Source organism: Pezoporus wallicus, unplaced genomic scaffold (genome assembly GCF_028554395.1).
Source record: "Pezoporus wallicus isolate ANWC-B61680 ecotype Strahan unplaced genomic scaffold, APGP_CSIRO_Pwel_v1 contig_161, whole genome shotgun sequence".
NCBI classification, from domain to species: domain Eukaryota; kingdom Metazoa; phylum Chordata; class Aves; order Psittaciformes; family Psittacidae; genus Pezoporus; species Pezoporus wallicus.
Window position 1 is genome coordinate 1,706,729 of NW_026642654.1, and position 13,009 is coordinate 1,719,737.

Sequence of the window (13,009 nt, forward strand, 5' to 3'; positions counted from 1 at the left end):
CTTCCGTCGCAGGCGGGTAGTTCCTTGTGGCTCGTTACGGTGGCCCACTTCTAGCCGTCCGTCATTGCTGCGTGGGCCTCAGAATCTGCCCGGGGTCCGAGCCGGCGGTGGCGGTTGCAGCGGCCCCATCTGCAGCGGCGCTGAGGAGAGGTGAGGGGCGGGCGGCCTGGGCGGGCTGCGGGGCCTGGCAGCCTATGCCAGGCGCGTCACTTCTCCCTATGAGCGGGGAACGGCTGGGAGGGAGATCAGCTGGTCGGTCATAGGGCAGTGGCAATGCCCGCTTTCTCTCGGTGCGCCTTTCGGCGGTGTTTCTGTGGAGGTACGTTAGCAGCCAGAGAGGGCTTTTGCCACCCGCTGTCCAGCATGGCTGCCCTACCCGGGGCGAGGACTGACCGTCGGCTGCACGGCTTTGGCCGGTGGTAGCCGGTGTTGTGGAGACCGGAGCAGGGAACGGGTAAGGACTGAGAGACGGCTGCTGCCCGGGCTATCCATCCGCGGAGGGACGGGTGTAAGTTTACTGGGCGGTGAGTGGGTCCTTTCAGGTTGTCTGCGGAAATTGTGGGGCCAAGCAACAAATAACCATGAAATTGGAGGTGCGAGTGGGCGGGATTTCTGCCCCCCTCTTTCCTTTGTGCCTCCCTACAGAAGAGGTGGAGCTGCCTTCTACGCTGTTGTTGGCCAGACAGGGCTTTTCCAGTTGTTTGGATAGGCTGATGTAGACTTTCTGTGCGTTGGCTCCAAATGTATTCAAAGAGGAGTCGGGAATGTCAGAGTCGTGTAATCTGACTTGGGATCTCTGTCACAGATAGCCCCTAAAATCACAGCACTCCATTGCTGTGTATGAAGCTAGGCTTCTGACTTCCGTCCTCTGAAACGTGTGCCTTTTAAGTTCCCTTTCTTCATTACCATAAACTCTAGAAGTAATTTCTTACTTGCTTGTCACTTTGTGTCTGTTTAAACAAACAGTGTGCTACACCCCTGCAGAAGAACACATCTCTCTTCTTCCTCCCACCCTATGCTTCCTCCCCTATCTTGCATTCATCCTGCGGTAGGTCTGCTCTGATGGCTTCTACCTACTGTTTTCCTAACTGGACAAAAGGCAGTCTGGGTTGTAGCACCGTGTAGAGTGGTTAAAGTGGATGTTTTGAGTGCCAGACGCTTCCTATCTCACACCAGGCCAGCACAAGGCTGCTAGAAAGCCAGTGGAGGGGCTTTGGTGGCTGTAGGTTCGTTGTGTCTGCTGTGGGTGAGGCCAGCTGTGACCAGCCAGGTAGGGAAAGGGGAGAACGGCTGTAGAAGCACACCACAATGGAAACTGGAAAGAGGTGCCCTTGGTTAAGTTGCAACATGGGCGGGCAGCATTGCATGTCACTTCCAGTGCATGCAGCCTCTGTTTTCCTATACTTTGGTGTTAACAGGGCAATTACTTTTCTACATGTAATAGTCCTAATAGTTTTATACAGCACGTTTGGGTATTGAGTTTTAATTTTGTGCTCTCTTTAGATGTGTAACTATTCTAATAATTTGTGGTAAACCTATGATGTTTTTATAATTGGGTCTACTTGGTTCCTAATTTGTAGGTCCAGTTTTTGTTCCTATTCTCACTGTAGCTATTTCAACCACTGGCACTTGCCGTAATAATTTCTGAGGTGACTTCGGTACTGTTTGCTTCAGTTCCAATTAGGTTTTATTTGCAGTACTAGCTCTTCAAGAGTTCCAGAGTCCAGACTGTCCTTCCTTTGGCCTTCATCATGCTTGGATTACATGAGTGAGTTCTCTTCTAGGTTATTTTGTTCTGTTTTCCACTCTTCATGTTTTGTTTTTTTAAATGTCCCAGTGGTATTGTGATAGAACTCATAGCCCTTATCTTTGGTTCCCACATTAATAATTACAACATTGAAACTTTGTGTTTTGCCTTCTTTCTAGAGAGAAATTTTAATGGAACAGCAGATTGAATGAATGCTTGCCTTCATATTAAGGTGATGGATAAATTCCAAGAGCATAGAAGTGACTCAGGTCTGAGTACTTAAGCACGAAGACATGTTTGTTTGTGGAGGAAACTGAAAGTAGCTTAGTAAAAGTTACATAAACTGAATCATGAAGTGTATTTCCTCCTTGGTTTCTGTGTGTATGGTATTAAACTAGATAACATAAAATGGAAATGGCAGATTCCCTGTAAATACTTAATGAACATAATAATAATCCAGTATTTGATCCAAAATCCCTGCCATACAAAACTGTTACAAGAATGTCAGATGCAAAAATTATTGCATTTCTGCGTTTGCTTTGAATTTTATTTATTGCACTTATGGGGAAGAGATGCATATTATTACTTTCTTTATAATTTAGATCCTGTGTCAACATAGACAGAATTGTTAGACACTGTATTTTATAAAACAGTGAATACCTGGAATAGAAATTAAATACTCTTTGTAATGATGTAACAGATTTTAATGTTTGTAGTGTTTCATATAATAAGTGCTACTGTCTCTGGTACATGGTAGTTCAAGCTATCTGATGAGAACATTAAGCTGACACAAGTAAAAAAAAGCAGCTCAAAGAAATATGTCTTTCTCTACATTGACCTAAATTTACAGATCTGCACGTTGAAATAGTTGGGGACCTTACTTAATTTAAAAGAAAAAAGCTTTTTCCTGCATTATTTTTTATTAGCTTGAAGTCGGGGAGATAAGACAGAAATGGAAAAGACTGCTCCTTTCCATTGCAACCCTATTTTAAACTACGACTTCAGTGATAAGATTTATAGTTTCATAGTGTTTATTTCATTGAGTTCTCTGTACATTCTCCAGGTTACTAATCTGGAGATATTTGAAGAGCAAATGTGGAGCAAGACACAAAGAGAAGCTCTGGGAGGGCATTAGTGCTTTAATGAGGAGGCCTCATGAGGTCCTGAGCTGTACACTGTACAGCTGGAACTGCTGTGCTGATCCACCCAACTTCCTCACAGACTGTGCCATCTTCCCTGGAAGACACAGGAGGTCTATTAGGAACCGTTAGTGTGACCTTCTTGGATTGTCCTATCTGTCCTGTTGGACAAGAAAGTGGTCATTCATTATCCTTAAATGTATTGTTGACTAAAATGTTCTGCTGCCCAAGCTGCCAGTGTGTTTAGGCTCACACAGTCAATTTGGTCTCAAACTGCGACACATGGTATCAACTTTGGACATGCAGTGTCTTGTGCTGGTCATTCTTTCTTGCACCCCACCCGACTGAAAAAAAAAAACCATCACAGGAACAATGCTTTTACTCAGAATTTTCCTTTATTTGACTTTCTGTATTAATTTTCTAGGCATTTATCAACTGCATATATTAATACACTTTCTGGCTGCACAGCTCACTTTAATCAAACCTGCATTGATGCTACGAATCATACTATGGCAGCTATGTACTTCTTACAACTTAATCTTCAACTCCATAACTAACCAAAACCAATTACAGCAAATTTCCCAAACTTTAATGTACCAAGGTAAATGGAACCGAAGTTGATTTTGTTGTTACTCAACAAACAAATTCATCTTGACTAGAATAATGAAGTTGTGTTTCTTTTTTTCTAATACAGCTTCATAGTAAGCTTAGGCTTAAATTCACTGAAATTTTTGTTTTGAAAAAGTATTTTTTTGTTGCAATGTGTGCTATGATCTTAATATATTTTTACCAAAGTAAATAAATTAGTATGTCTATGCTATGGTCTGTAGGTATGTTTTCCTCTAGAAGACTGAAAGCTACAATATTTCATTACTTTAATTTTTCAGTGGTCATGGGTAAGAGAAAGGAAGAAAGTATTTCAAAGCCTGGATCCCATAAAAGGCAGAGACAAGAACACAGAGATGAACACAGCGATGAATCTAATGAAGAGGAAAATTTCCTGTCATCACCTGATAGTAGTTTCTCTTCACTGTCAGTGAGTTGTTTAAAGAGTCGTGAGGGGAAAGATTCAAGAGAAGGTTGATATAGAAAAGTTCTGTGCCTTTGAGTGATGTTGAAATAAATATCTCGTGTAGACTTCAGTGGAACCAGTGTTGATGAGGACTTCTGCATAAGTTCATTCTTACCTTATTTGTTTTGGGTCATCTAGTTATAACATTCATAAAGCAACAATATTCTGGTTTTATAGAATGAATTCTATGGAAGTTCTCAAAAAAACAAATAAAGGAAATGGGTTTTGTTTGATAGAAATGTGGTATATTTGGTTTATGGTTGTAGTAACAGCAGAGAAACCCAATCATTTAGTGAAAGAAGTATCAAATACTTGTTTTCCATAGCTGACACTTTCAAATGTCTAAAAAACTTCTACTGTTTGAAATACATATTTTGATGGAAATGAAACTTGAAAACAGGAATACTAGTTATTTCTGCTTTTCTGTAATAGGTGAATTCTAATTTGATGTAGGATTTAAAAAAAATAAATTCTGAGATGGCAAATACATGTATTTGCATACAGTGGCTTGTGTATTTAGACTGGACATTAGGAAGCATTTCTTCACCGAGGGCATGGTCAAACACTGGAACAGGTGTGCTAGAGAGGTGATTGATGCCACAGTGTTTAAGAAGTATTTTAACAATGCCCTTAATATGCCTTAACTTTTGGTTAGCCCTAGATTGGTCAGGCAATTGCACTAGATGATTGTTGTGGGTCCCTTCCACCTGAAGTAGTCTATTGTGTAGGACACTATGGTAGATTTTTGGTACACAGAAGCATCATGACTCAATTCATTTTCGTGAACAGCAGCTGTTCTGTGTCATTGGTTTATTTTTCCCCAGGACTTTGCTTTCTTAGAAAATGCTGCTTTTCTGAAGTACTGGTGATAAAAAGAGTTTCCTGTCAAAATAATACTTCACCAGTTGAACAGTGGGCTGTCCCACTTTGTTTCATTTCCCCTTTCCCGATTTAATTTAATTTCCCTGTTCTAGGCCATACTAAGAATTCTCACAAATAGTATTATTCAAGTAACAAAACAGTGTTTCTATGATGCTGTTTATTACTGCTCTGATAACTGTAGCATCTATGATCTTTATCTTTTATGTTGTATTAATTGTAAGTTAGTTATGGGGAGAACTGAATGTTACTACGGGTGAGCTTCAGTAACTTCCTCTTATTGTATTATGTAATGGCTGTGTAGCAAGCAACTTTATAGCGTTTCATGAAGCCCTTCTCATTTGCTTGTAGCTTGTAACCCTTGATGTTTTAGATTGTTCAGCCACTTGAATTCTCATTATATTTAAAATAGATAAAGTGTATCATTAAAATGCATGCATAACACCAGTTTTAATTGTTAATCTCTAGACTGAAGGGGAAGTTGGCATAATTGAAGGTATCCAGCTGAAGAACTTCATGTGCCATTCAATGCTGGGGCCTTTCCAGTTTGGATCAAATCTCAATTTTGTTGTTGGAAACAATGGAAGTAAGTATTAATTGCATCCTTTATTTGTCAAAGGACCGTTTAGTTAATCATTTAGAAGGTGTAATTTTTATTTGAAGAAGAGTTGCTAGCCATCATGGAGATGGACTCACTTCTGGACTTTGGAATGACACAAGTCTATCCCAGTAGCTCAAAGCTTGTGGAAAAAATTAGGTCTTAAATTTGGAGAATTTGTACTTTTAGTGCATGAATACATAAGTAGTCAAAAATCTGTAATACGGGTGAACTGGATAAAGAGTAACAAGAACTTCTTTAAAAAAAATAACAATTCTTCTTTTACAGGTGGAAAAAGTTCTGTATTAACTGCTCTTATTGTTGGACTTGGTGGAAAAGCCACCGCAACTAATAGAGGTTCCTCATTAAAAATGTTTGTACGAGATGGGGAGACGTAAGTAAAACTGTTCTATTTTTAAGGTTGAACATGTTTAGTGATTGTGATTTAGGTTAGCTGATCGGTTTTCTGTTTTCTTTTGTTTTCTCTGTTGTCCTGCTGGATCTACAAGATTTGAATGAAAAGCATAGCACTGAGGAGAGCATATATAAATAAAAAAAAAAAATACCAAAACACACAAAATGGATCAGAAATTTTACCAGTAATTTACCAGTAGTTTACCATTGTCTCTGAACTAGCTAACAGTGGCATGTCCTGCGTGTTACCCAGTCCTTGTGTATTAGTTCTGCTAGGCACTTGAGTATCCTACAGAACAATCGAGTTAATTGGAAAGGAATTATTCAGAAACTAGTTATCATTGTTGTGCAAAGAGTGAAGATAATTCTTTTTCTTTCTTTCTCTTGATAGACTGACTATACAATATAGAGACCTTGACATACAGGTGGATTATTAAGTGTTCATAAAGTGGATTCACGTTTGCTGCTAAAGTAGGGATAACAAGTTTAGAGGAATCACTAAAAAGATAAGAGGGGAGGTTTAAAAGTTTACATGAAGCTGTAACTAAAAGCTTCAGGCTTTTCCTTTCAGAGGTGCTTGGAGTAAAATTGTTGGCAGTAACTGCCTTATGTATAATAACTTAATGCTTCAGCATCCACTTGAGAAACAAAGTATTAATTCAGAACTGAAACAACATCTCATCTTCGTAAAAGTATGCCTTAAGCATTCATCTATAGATTACTTTGGTTAGAGATGGCTGTAGAAGCGAAGTAACTGTTTCTACTGGAAGCCGGTTTCGGGACAGGAGATCTATTGAAACACATAGGGGCACTCGAGTGGGAAGAGAAGGCAGGGGAAATCTCCTGCAACTGTTTGCTTTGTGTCATGATGTATCTGAAGCATAGAAGGTGCAAACATGTTAGTGCGAGGCAGACTTTCTGGCAGTGTATGTTTTGTGATTTGGCTCAAAAAACTGATGCTGATTTTGCTGAAAAAAACCACAAATATATCTTGTTCTGATTGGTCCTGTGACTGACTTTTGCTGTGACCTGTATAAGACATGGCAATTCTTGTGGAAAATTAGAATGTTCTGAAGTTACTTTCTTTTTTTTTTTTTTTAGGTTTGGGACCAATTTCAGTTGTCCCTTTTGTAACTTTTGTATTTTTTTATTTTAGTTCTGCAGATATTTCTATAACCTTGCGAAACCAAGGTAGAGATGCGTTTAAGCCAGAAGTGTATGGTAGCTCTATTATTGTGAATCAGCGCATTAATCTGGATGGAAGCAGAAGTTACAGACTGAAGAGCAAATCTGGTTGGTGGTAGTTCGTTCTCAGTCTTAGAAGGTCTTTTTTAAAATTTTCATTGCTTTGAATCTGTTGATGTTAGTAAACCACAGAAGCCCAGAATGGTTTGGGCTGGAAGAGACTTTAAAGATCATCTAGTTCCAATACCCCTGCCATAGGCAGGGACACCTTTCACTAGATCAGGTTGCTCAAAGCTCCGTCCAACCTCGCCTTGAACACTGCCAGGGATGAGGCAGCCACAGCTTCTCTGGGCAGCCTGTGCCCGTGTCTCACCAGTAAAGAACTTCTTCCTGATGTCTAATGTGAATCTCCCTTCTAAAGGATGATGTTTGTCATTTCCTTCATTATTGAAGGATGATGATGATGAAGTTTTTGTTGGTTTTTTTGTTGTTTTTTTTTGGTGTGTGTTTACTGTAGACTAAGAATATTTATATTTTAGCATGTCAAAAGCAGTTGTGTCAGGTTTTGCATGATGTGAGGTCATACACTATTTGTCTATGAAAATGCTCATCGTTTTACATTTACTAAGAACCCCTAGTTTAACAAAAAGCTAGGGAATTGCATGTCTCTCTACTTTGGACCTGTTAATATTTTTCATTTTGTTTTTTCTTTACCCCTAGGGACCTTAATTTCATCAAAGAAAGAGGAACTTGTAGGAATACTGGATCACTTTAATATACAGGTAATTGTTATAGTGTTTAAATTCTGTGCAGTTTGACATCAGCATGTGATGTTATAATTTAGTTAAAAAGCAATGTTTGATTTTGTTAAATGGAAATTCATCTCTTCCATGTTCTTTCATCAAATGCAATGGCAAAAGAAAACTGAAATTCCAACCTCATACAATGCACAATAATATTCTGTCTGAGACAGATAAATATTTTCTGTGAATTGTGAGTCATGTATCCTGTTAATGAAAGTTTTAGCATATTTAGGTTTCTTTCATACCTGGAGCTTTGTTTTGGTTTTGTTTTTTTTCCCTGCTCGTTATTTCAGGTTTTGCTGTTGCAGGAATTTGAGTGTGTTTTTGCTGCTTAAGTGATAAAGGAAAGATCAGATAGTGCACAGGAAGTTCAAAATCAAGATATTCAGCCTTTCAAATAATACAGAGTTCTGTTAGCATGTATTGATTTTTATGTTGTGGCAGCTTCTGTAAGAATATAGAGGGTGATTCATTGCCTGTAATGTGATACTTTGATCAATTAAATAATGAGAAACTAGCGGATGTTGGACAAAATTTCTAGTGCTGGTCTTGTTAAATGAAAAAAGAGGCACTGTCATTCTAGAAATCAGTTATCCTCCTGGAAACAGTTCCTTAGCTGTCCTTGTTGTGGTTCTAATTTATACTTCATGGAAGCTTTTTTACTTAAAATAAAATGAAAGTAATTTATTTTTACAGGTAGATAATCCTGTGTCTGTTTTAACCCAAGAGATGAGTAAGCACTTTTTACAGTCTAAAAACGAAGGTGATAAATATAAGGTAAGAAAAATAACTGTTTTGATTAAACATTAAAATACCGAGTTCAAATTTTTAGAGGTGGCATATGGAGAAAAAAATATAAATCAGAGTTCTTAATTTTAAATGACCTGTTGTGGGTTAACTCAGGTAAGCAGCTAAGCACCACACAGCTACTCAGTCACTTCTTGCCTGCTGCTTGGGATGGTGGAAAAGGAAAAGAAGAGTGAAAGCAGAAGATTTGTAGGTTGAGATAAAAATTTTCTAAAAAATGAAGGAAAAGCAGGAAAAGGAGAGAAAAAGGCAGAACAAAACAAGAGCTCCAAAGGCAATCACTCACCACCTCCCATGGGTAGACTGAGACCCAGCCAGTTCCAGAGTGAAAGATGTCTTCCCCCTAAATCCTCTCCTCTCCCTTTCTATTACTAAGTTTGACTGTGCTGGTTTTGGCTGAGATAGAGTTAACTTTCTTCACATAGCTGGTAAGGGGCTATGTTTTGTATTTGTGTTGAAAACATCAAAAGATAGGGGAAGAAAGAAGAGGGAAATGTTCAGAGTGATGGTGTTTGTCTTCCCAAGTCACTGTTATGCATGATGAAGCTTTGCTGTCCTGGAGATGGCTAGAGACCTGCCTGCTGATGGGGAGAGGTGAATGAATTCCTCATTGGGCTTTGCTTGAGTGCACAACTTTTGCTTTATTAAACTGTTTTTATCTCAACCCATGAATTTTCTCACTTTTACTCTTCAGGTTATCTTCTCCATACCACCTGGGGGGATTGAGCGAGTGGCTGGGTGGTGTTTAGTTGCTGGTTGAGGTTAAGCCATGACAGTAACATTCTATGGGATTGAATATCTCTTTGGTTAGTTGGAGGTCATCTGCTTGGTTGTATCCTCCCCCCCCAGCCTCTTTCACAACCTGCCAGTCTCTTCACTAGGAGAGCAGAGTGTTACCAGCTTTGTTTTGGTTACACATCTAAAACACAGCAATGTAACAGTTGCTGTGAAGAAACTCAAATCCATCCCAGCCAGACCCAGTACACTATCTGATTGTAGCAGTTGCCCACTTGCAAAACCAATTTTTTAAGTTTCTTTTCTCTAAAGACATCAATAACTTTAAAAAAATCTTAGGACACTGCTGAGTTAGTTCATTATTCAGAAATACCTTACCAGATATTTTACTTCCGGTATCATTCAGCATGTTTAAGAGGTTGGGATGAGTGGTCTTTTTATGGTAATTATTCAAAGTTCACTTAGATAAGCTGCTGTATCTGACATCTGCATCTTTTTATTTCTTTTTAGTTTTTTATGAAAGCAACTCAGTTGGAACAAATGAAAGAAGATTATTCATCTATTATGAAAACTAAAGAAAATACATGTATTCAGATAGAACAAGGTGTAGAGGTATGTAAAAGTTAGTTATTTCCATGCTGAGATCAGTACTAAAAATCTGTACTAATATCTGTACTAAAAATAAATATGCGAGTTAAACTACATCGCTTTGATTTGGTTAGGTCTCAGTGGCATGGAATTAAAAAAAAATAAAGTCTTTCCAATGTTTCATATTGAACCTCTCTTTATTTTTTAAGCGTCTTCAAGAACTTAAGGAGCTTTATTGTAAAAAAAAGGAACATTACAAAAGTATTGGGTTTGTGAATGATATGCGAAATCATCTTGAAGATTTGAAACATAAAATGGCATGGGCAGTGGTAAGTATCTTGTTCAAATATGTTTCCTCGTATGAAACATAGTTTCAGTTATTCCTGCTCTGCTGTGGACATTCTGATATATCTTAATATATGCTTCCATTTAGGTGGGTGAGATGGAAAAAGAAATTCAGCCAATCAAAGAATTCATCATTGCTGAAGAAGGAAATACGAAGAAGTTTGTTCAGAAGATAGAAGAATGCCAGGTACATATATGGTTTAAGCCATATGTCAGTCTAGTTTTGGCTCCTTGACTCAAGAATAAAAATAATTAGACTATGATTGTCCTTTAGCTTGTAAGCCATTGAAACTGGCCATCTTAGCTTTCCACAAGCAGCCAAGAGCATTCTCATTTATACACTTTTTTAGCCATCTAAAGTTTAACAGTAATACTCACATTCCACATATCATTTGATAATAAAATTAGGACATTTTGTTTCCTGTTGTTTAGTGGGGGGTGTGTGTGGTTTTCATGCTGATGCTTTTGTTTCAGGTAAGGGTTATATTATTTTGACTGGGGATTTGGGATGACTAGCCTTGCATATACAAGTGAATTCTACTTTTACTGTTGAGAGTACTTACGTGATGCCTATTTCTGTAGTGTCAGAGTGTCTTTCAGAGATCTGTCATGTAGATTTTCTAGGGTATCACTGCCTGTAGAAAAGATCAGTGTCTGATTTCAGGAGACAATTGGAAATTTAATGTACTCTTTGGATGGTACTTAAGACTTCTGTAGGTAGCAAGAAAGAATAGTTTTGCAGAGAAACACCAGGCATCATTATTTTGAACTTTTCAGTCTACTAAAACTCTTTCTGTGAACTTTCTGAGTTGGCACTCAAAAAAAGAAATATATATCTATATATATATTTTTTTTTTAACAGTTGAGGTATTTTTACTTTATGGCCAAACATGTCTACGTAGTCTTGAAGGAGCATTGTCTGGATACTGGTTTCACTTCTTTCCGTTTCGTGGTCCTTGGCCTTATTGTATTGAGTCTTGTGTTTGACTCATGACCATGAATTGCTCTTTTCTTCACAGATTTCGTACCCTGTTGGTTTCCTGAGAATGCTCCTTTATGAGTTTTCATTTTAGCATACTCACAGTGGCAATGACTTTAGTATATTTTAGAAAAAAAAAAAAGAGCAAATGAGACATGTCAGATTCTTTCGACAGATACTCCTTCTGTAGCATTAAAAGATTTTGAAGAAAACTGTGCCTCATTACTACTTTTCTATCATTCTTTTTATTCACCAAAGGTGAAAGTCAATGAAGCAGAAGAAAAGTACAAAGCAATACAAGACAAGTTAATAAGGTTAAATGAAGAAGCACAAGCCCTGCATCCTCAGTGTACTTCTTTGAAGGCTGATGTGCAGGCAAGAAGAAAAGCAGTCAATGAAACTGAGGTAGGCAAAAAGAACTTTCAAAGTTCATGCCACTTCAAGGTTTTAATCTTGTCCATACTCTATCTGTATGTGCTCCTCCATCTGTGTTTAGGCTTCCTAAATCCATACTGCAGTTCAAAATAGGTGCAGTATCCTGCCTGCTTTGCAACTAGCTAAAGCCCATGGGGTTTATATCTTTACACAGATGTTAAGCAGCGTTAAGCTTAGGTCAAAGTAAGTATGATTCAAGTTAACTGTGTTATTCCCTTTTCACATTCCTGATATTCAGGTTCTGGTTGTCTGTTCTGATACAGTTCAGTGTTTATTTACTGAAAAACCTAGTTACTTTTGAAATTATTTCTTGCTTCTATTCATTAAACTATTGTATCCTTCATAGGTAGTTTATAATCGTTTCAAAACAGAGTTGAAACGTCTGGAAAAAGATGATGAACAGTTACATAAACGAATTGAAGAACTGAAAAGCAGGTAAATACAGATACAGTGATCATGGTGTATGTTAATTAAGGTATAGGAATACAGGGAGCGAGGTTTTCTGATTAATGAGAAAATCTGCAGTCACAGAAAATATTTATTTAAACTTAAGGTGGGTCCAGTTAAACGTTTAAATGTTTCTGATCCTGCTTCTTTGCATACCAGCCTTTTGACTAGAAGGTGATGAAGTAATTGGGTGGGAAAAAAAAAACATTTTTTTATTGGTGAGAATATACATTTTCTAGTTTTCGTGCTGTTGCAAACCAAATCTATCTTAAATGTAATAGGAATGTAGCTAGGGCGAGTTGTATACTCATGAATTTGAAAAAAAATCATGTATTTGTACATCATCAGTGTGGTTTTAAAATACTGTCATGTGATCTCTCGTAGTGCTAATCGCCTTTCAGAGCCTGAAAAATTGGAAAGACAAAGGAAAATCACACGCTTAAGGGAACAGTTAAAGGCATTCCATGATGAAGAAATAATGATTGGTCAACAGATGGATCAGTTTCAGCAGGCTGTATATAAGTGTAAGGAAGAACAGGCTAGACTTACGTAAGTAATGCTTTTTGAATGTAACTTTTCCTTTGTTTCAAGTTATAAGAGGTCCTTTCTTATGTACCTGCATTCCCTCATTCCCTGAGGTATTAGACTTCAGTTCCTCCCCACTTTATCTTAGGACTTGCTAAACTTTTGTCTTTGGCACACAAAGACTTAATTTAGAAACTTTTTTTTTGTCATTAAAAGTGAAAGCTATTGCTAATTTAAAACCTGATAAAAATTCATGATGTCAGTTTAATGCCCTTTTTTTCTTTCTCCCACCATCTGTCCCTTATTCTCTT

The 13,009-nt window shown here is 37.9% G+C and overlaps 1 protein-coding gene across 4 annotated transcripts in view; it reads left to right on the forward strand.

Moving 5' to 3' along the window:
* Nucleotides 1-58: 58 nt before the first annotated feature.
* SMC6 (structural maintenance of chromosomes 6) overlaps nucleotides 59-13,009 on the forward strand; it is a 30,587-nt gene continuing 17,636 nt past the window's right edge. Inside the window, exons 1-14 of one of the 4 annotated variants that reach the window (XM_057431783.1) lie at nucleotides 59-150; nucleotides 1,927-1,979; nucleotides 3,774-3,922; nucleotides 5,306-5,423; nucleotides 5,724-5,829; nucleotides 7,006-7,142; nucleotides 7,755-7,816; nucleotides 8,534-8,614; nucleotides 9,890-9,991; nucleotides 10,177-10,296; nucleotides 10,401-10,499; nucleotides 11,550-11,696; nucleotides 12,073-12,161; nucleotides 12,558-12,722. In XM_057431783.1, the coding sequence (XP_057287766.1) occupies nucleotides 3,779-3,922; nucleotides 5,306-5,423; nucleotides 5,724-5,829; nucleotides 7,006-7,142; nucleotides 7,755-7,816; nucleotides 8,534-8,614; nucleotides 9,890-9,991; nucleotides 10,177-10,296; nucleotides 10,401-10,499; nucleotides 11,550-11,696; nucleotides 12,073-12,161; nucleotides 12,558-12,722 (1,370 nt within the window). In that variant the 5' untranslated portion in view covers nucleotides 59-150; nucleotides 1,927-1,979; nucleotides 3,774-3,778. Of the gene's footprint in view, nucleotides 151-1,926; nucleotides 1,980-3,758; nucleotides 3,923-5,305; nucleotides 5,424-5,723; nucleotides 5,830-7,005; nucleotides 7,143-7,754; nucleotides 7,817-8,533; nucleotides 8,615-9,889; nucleotides 9,992-10,176; nucleotides 10,297-10,400; nucleotides 10,500-11,549; nucleotides 11,697-12,072; nucleotides 12,162-12,557; nucleotides 12,723-13,009 lie in introns of those variants that run through there. The other 3 variants (XM_057431784.1, XM_057431782.1, XM_057431785.1) reach the window with 3 other exon arrangements.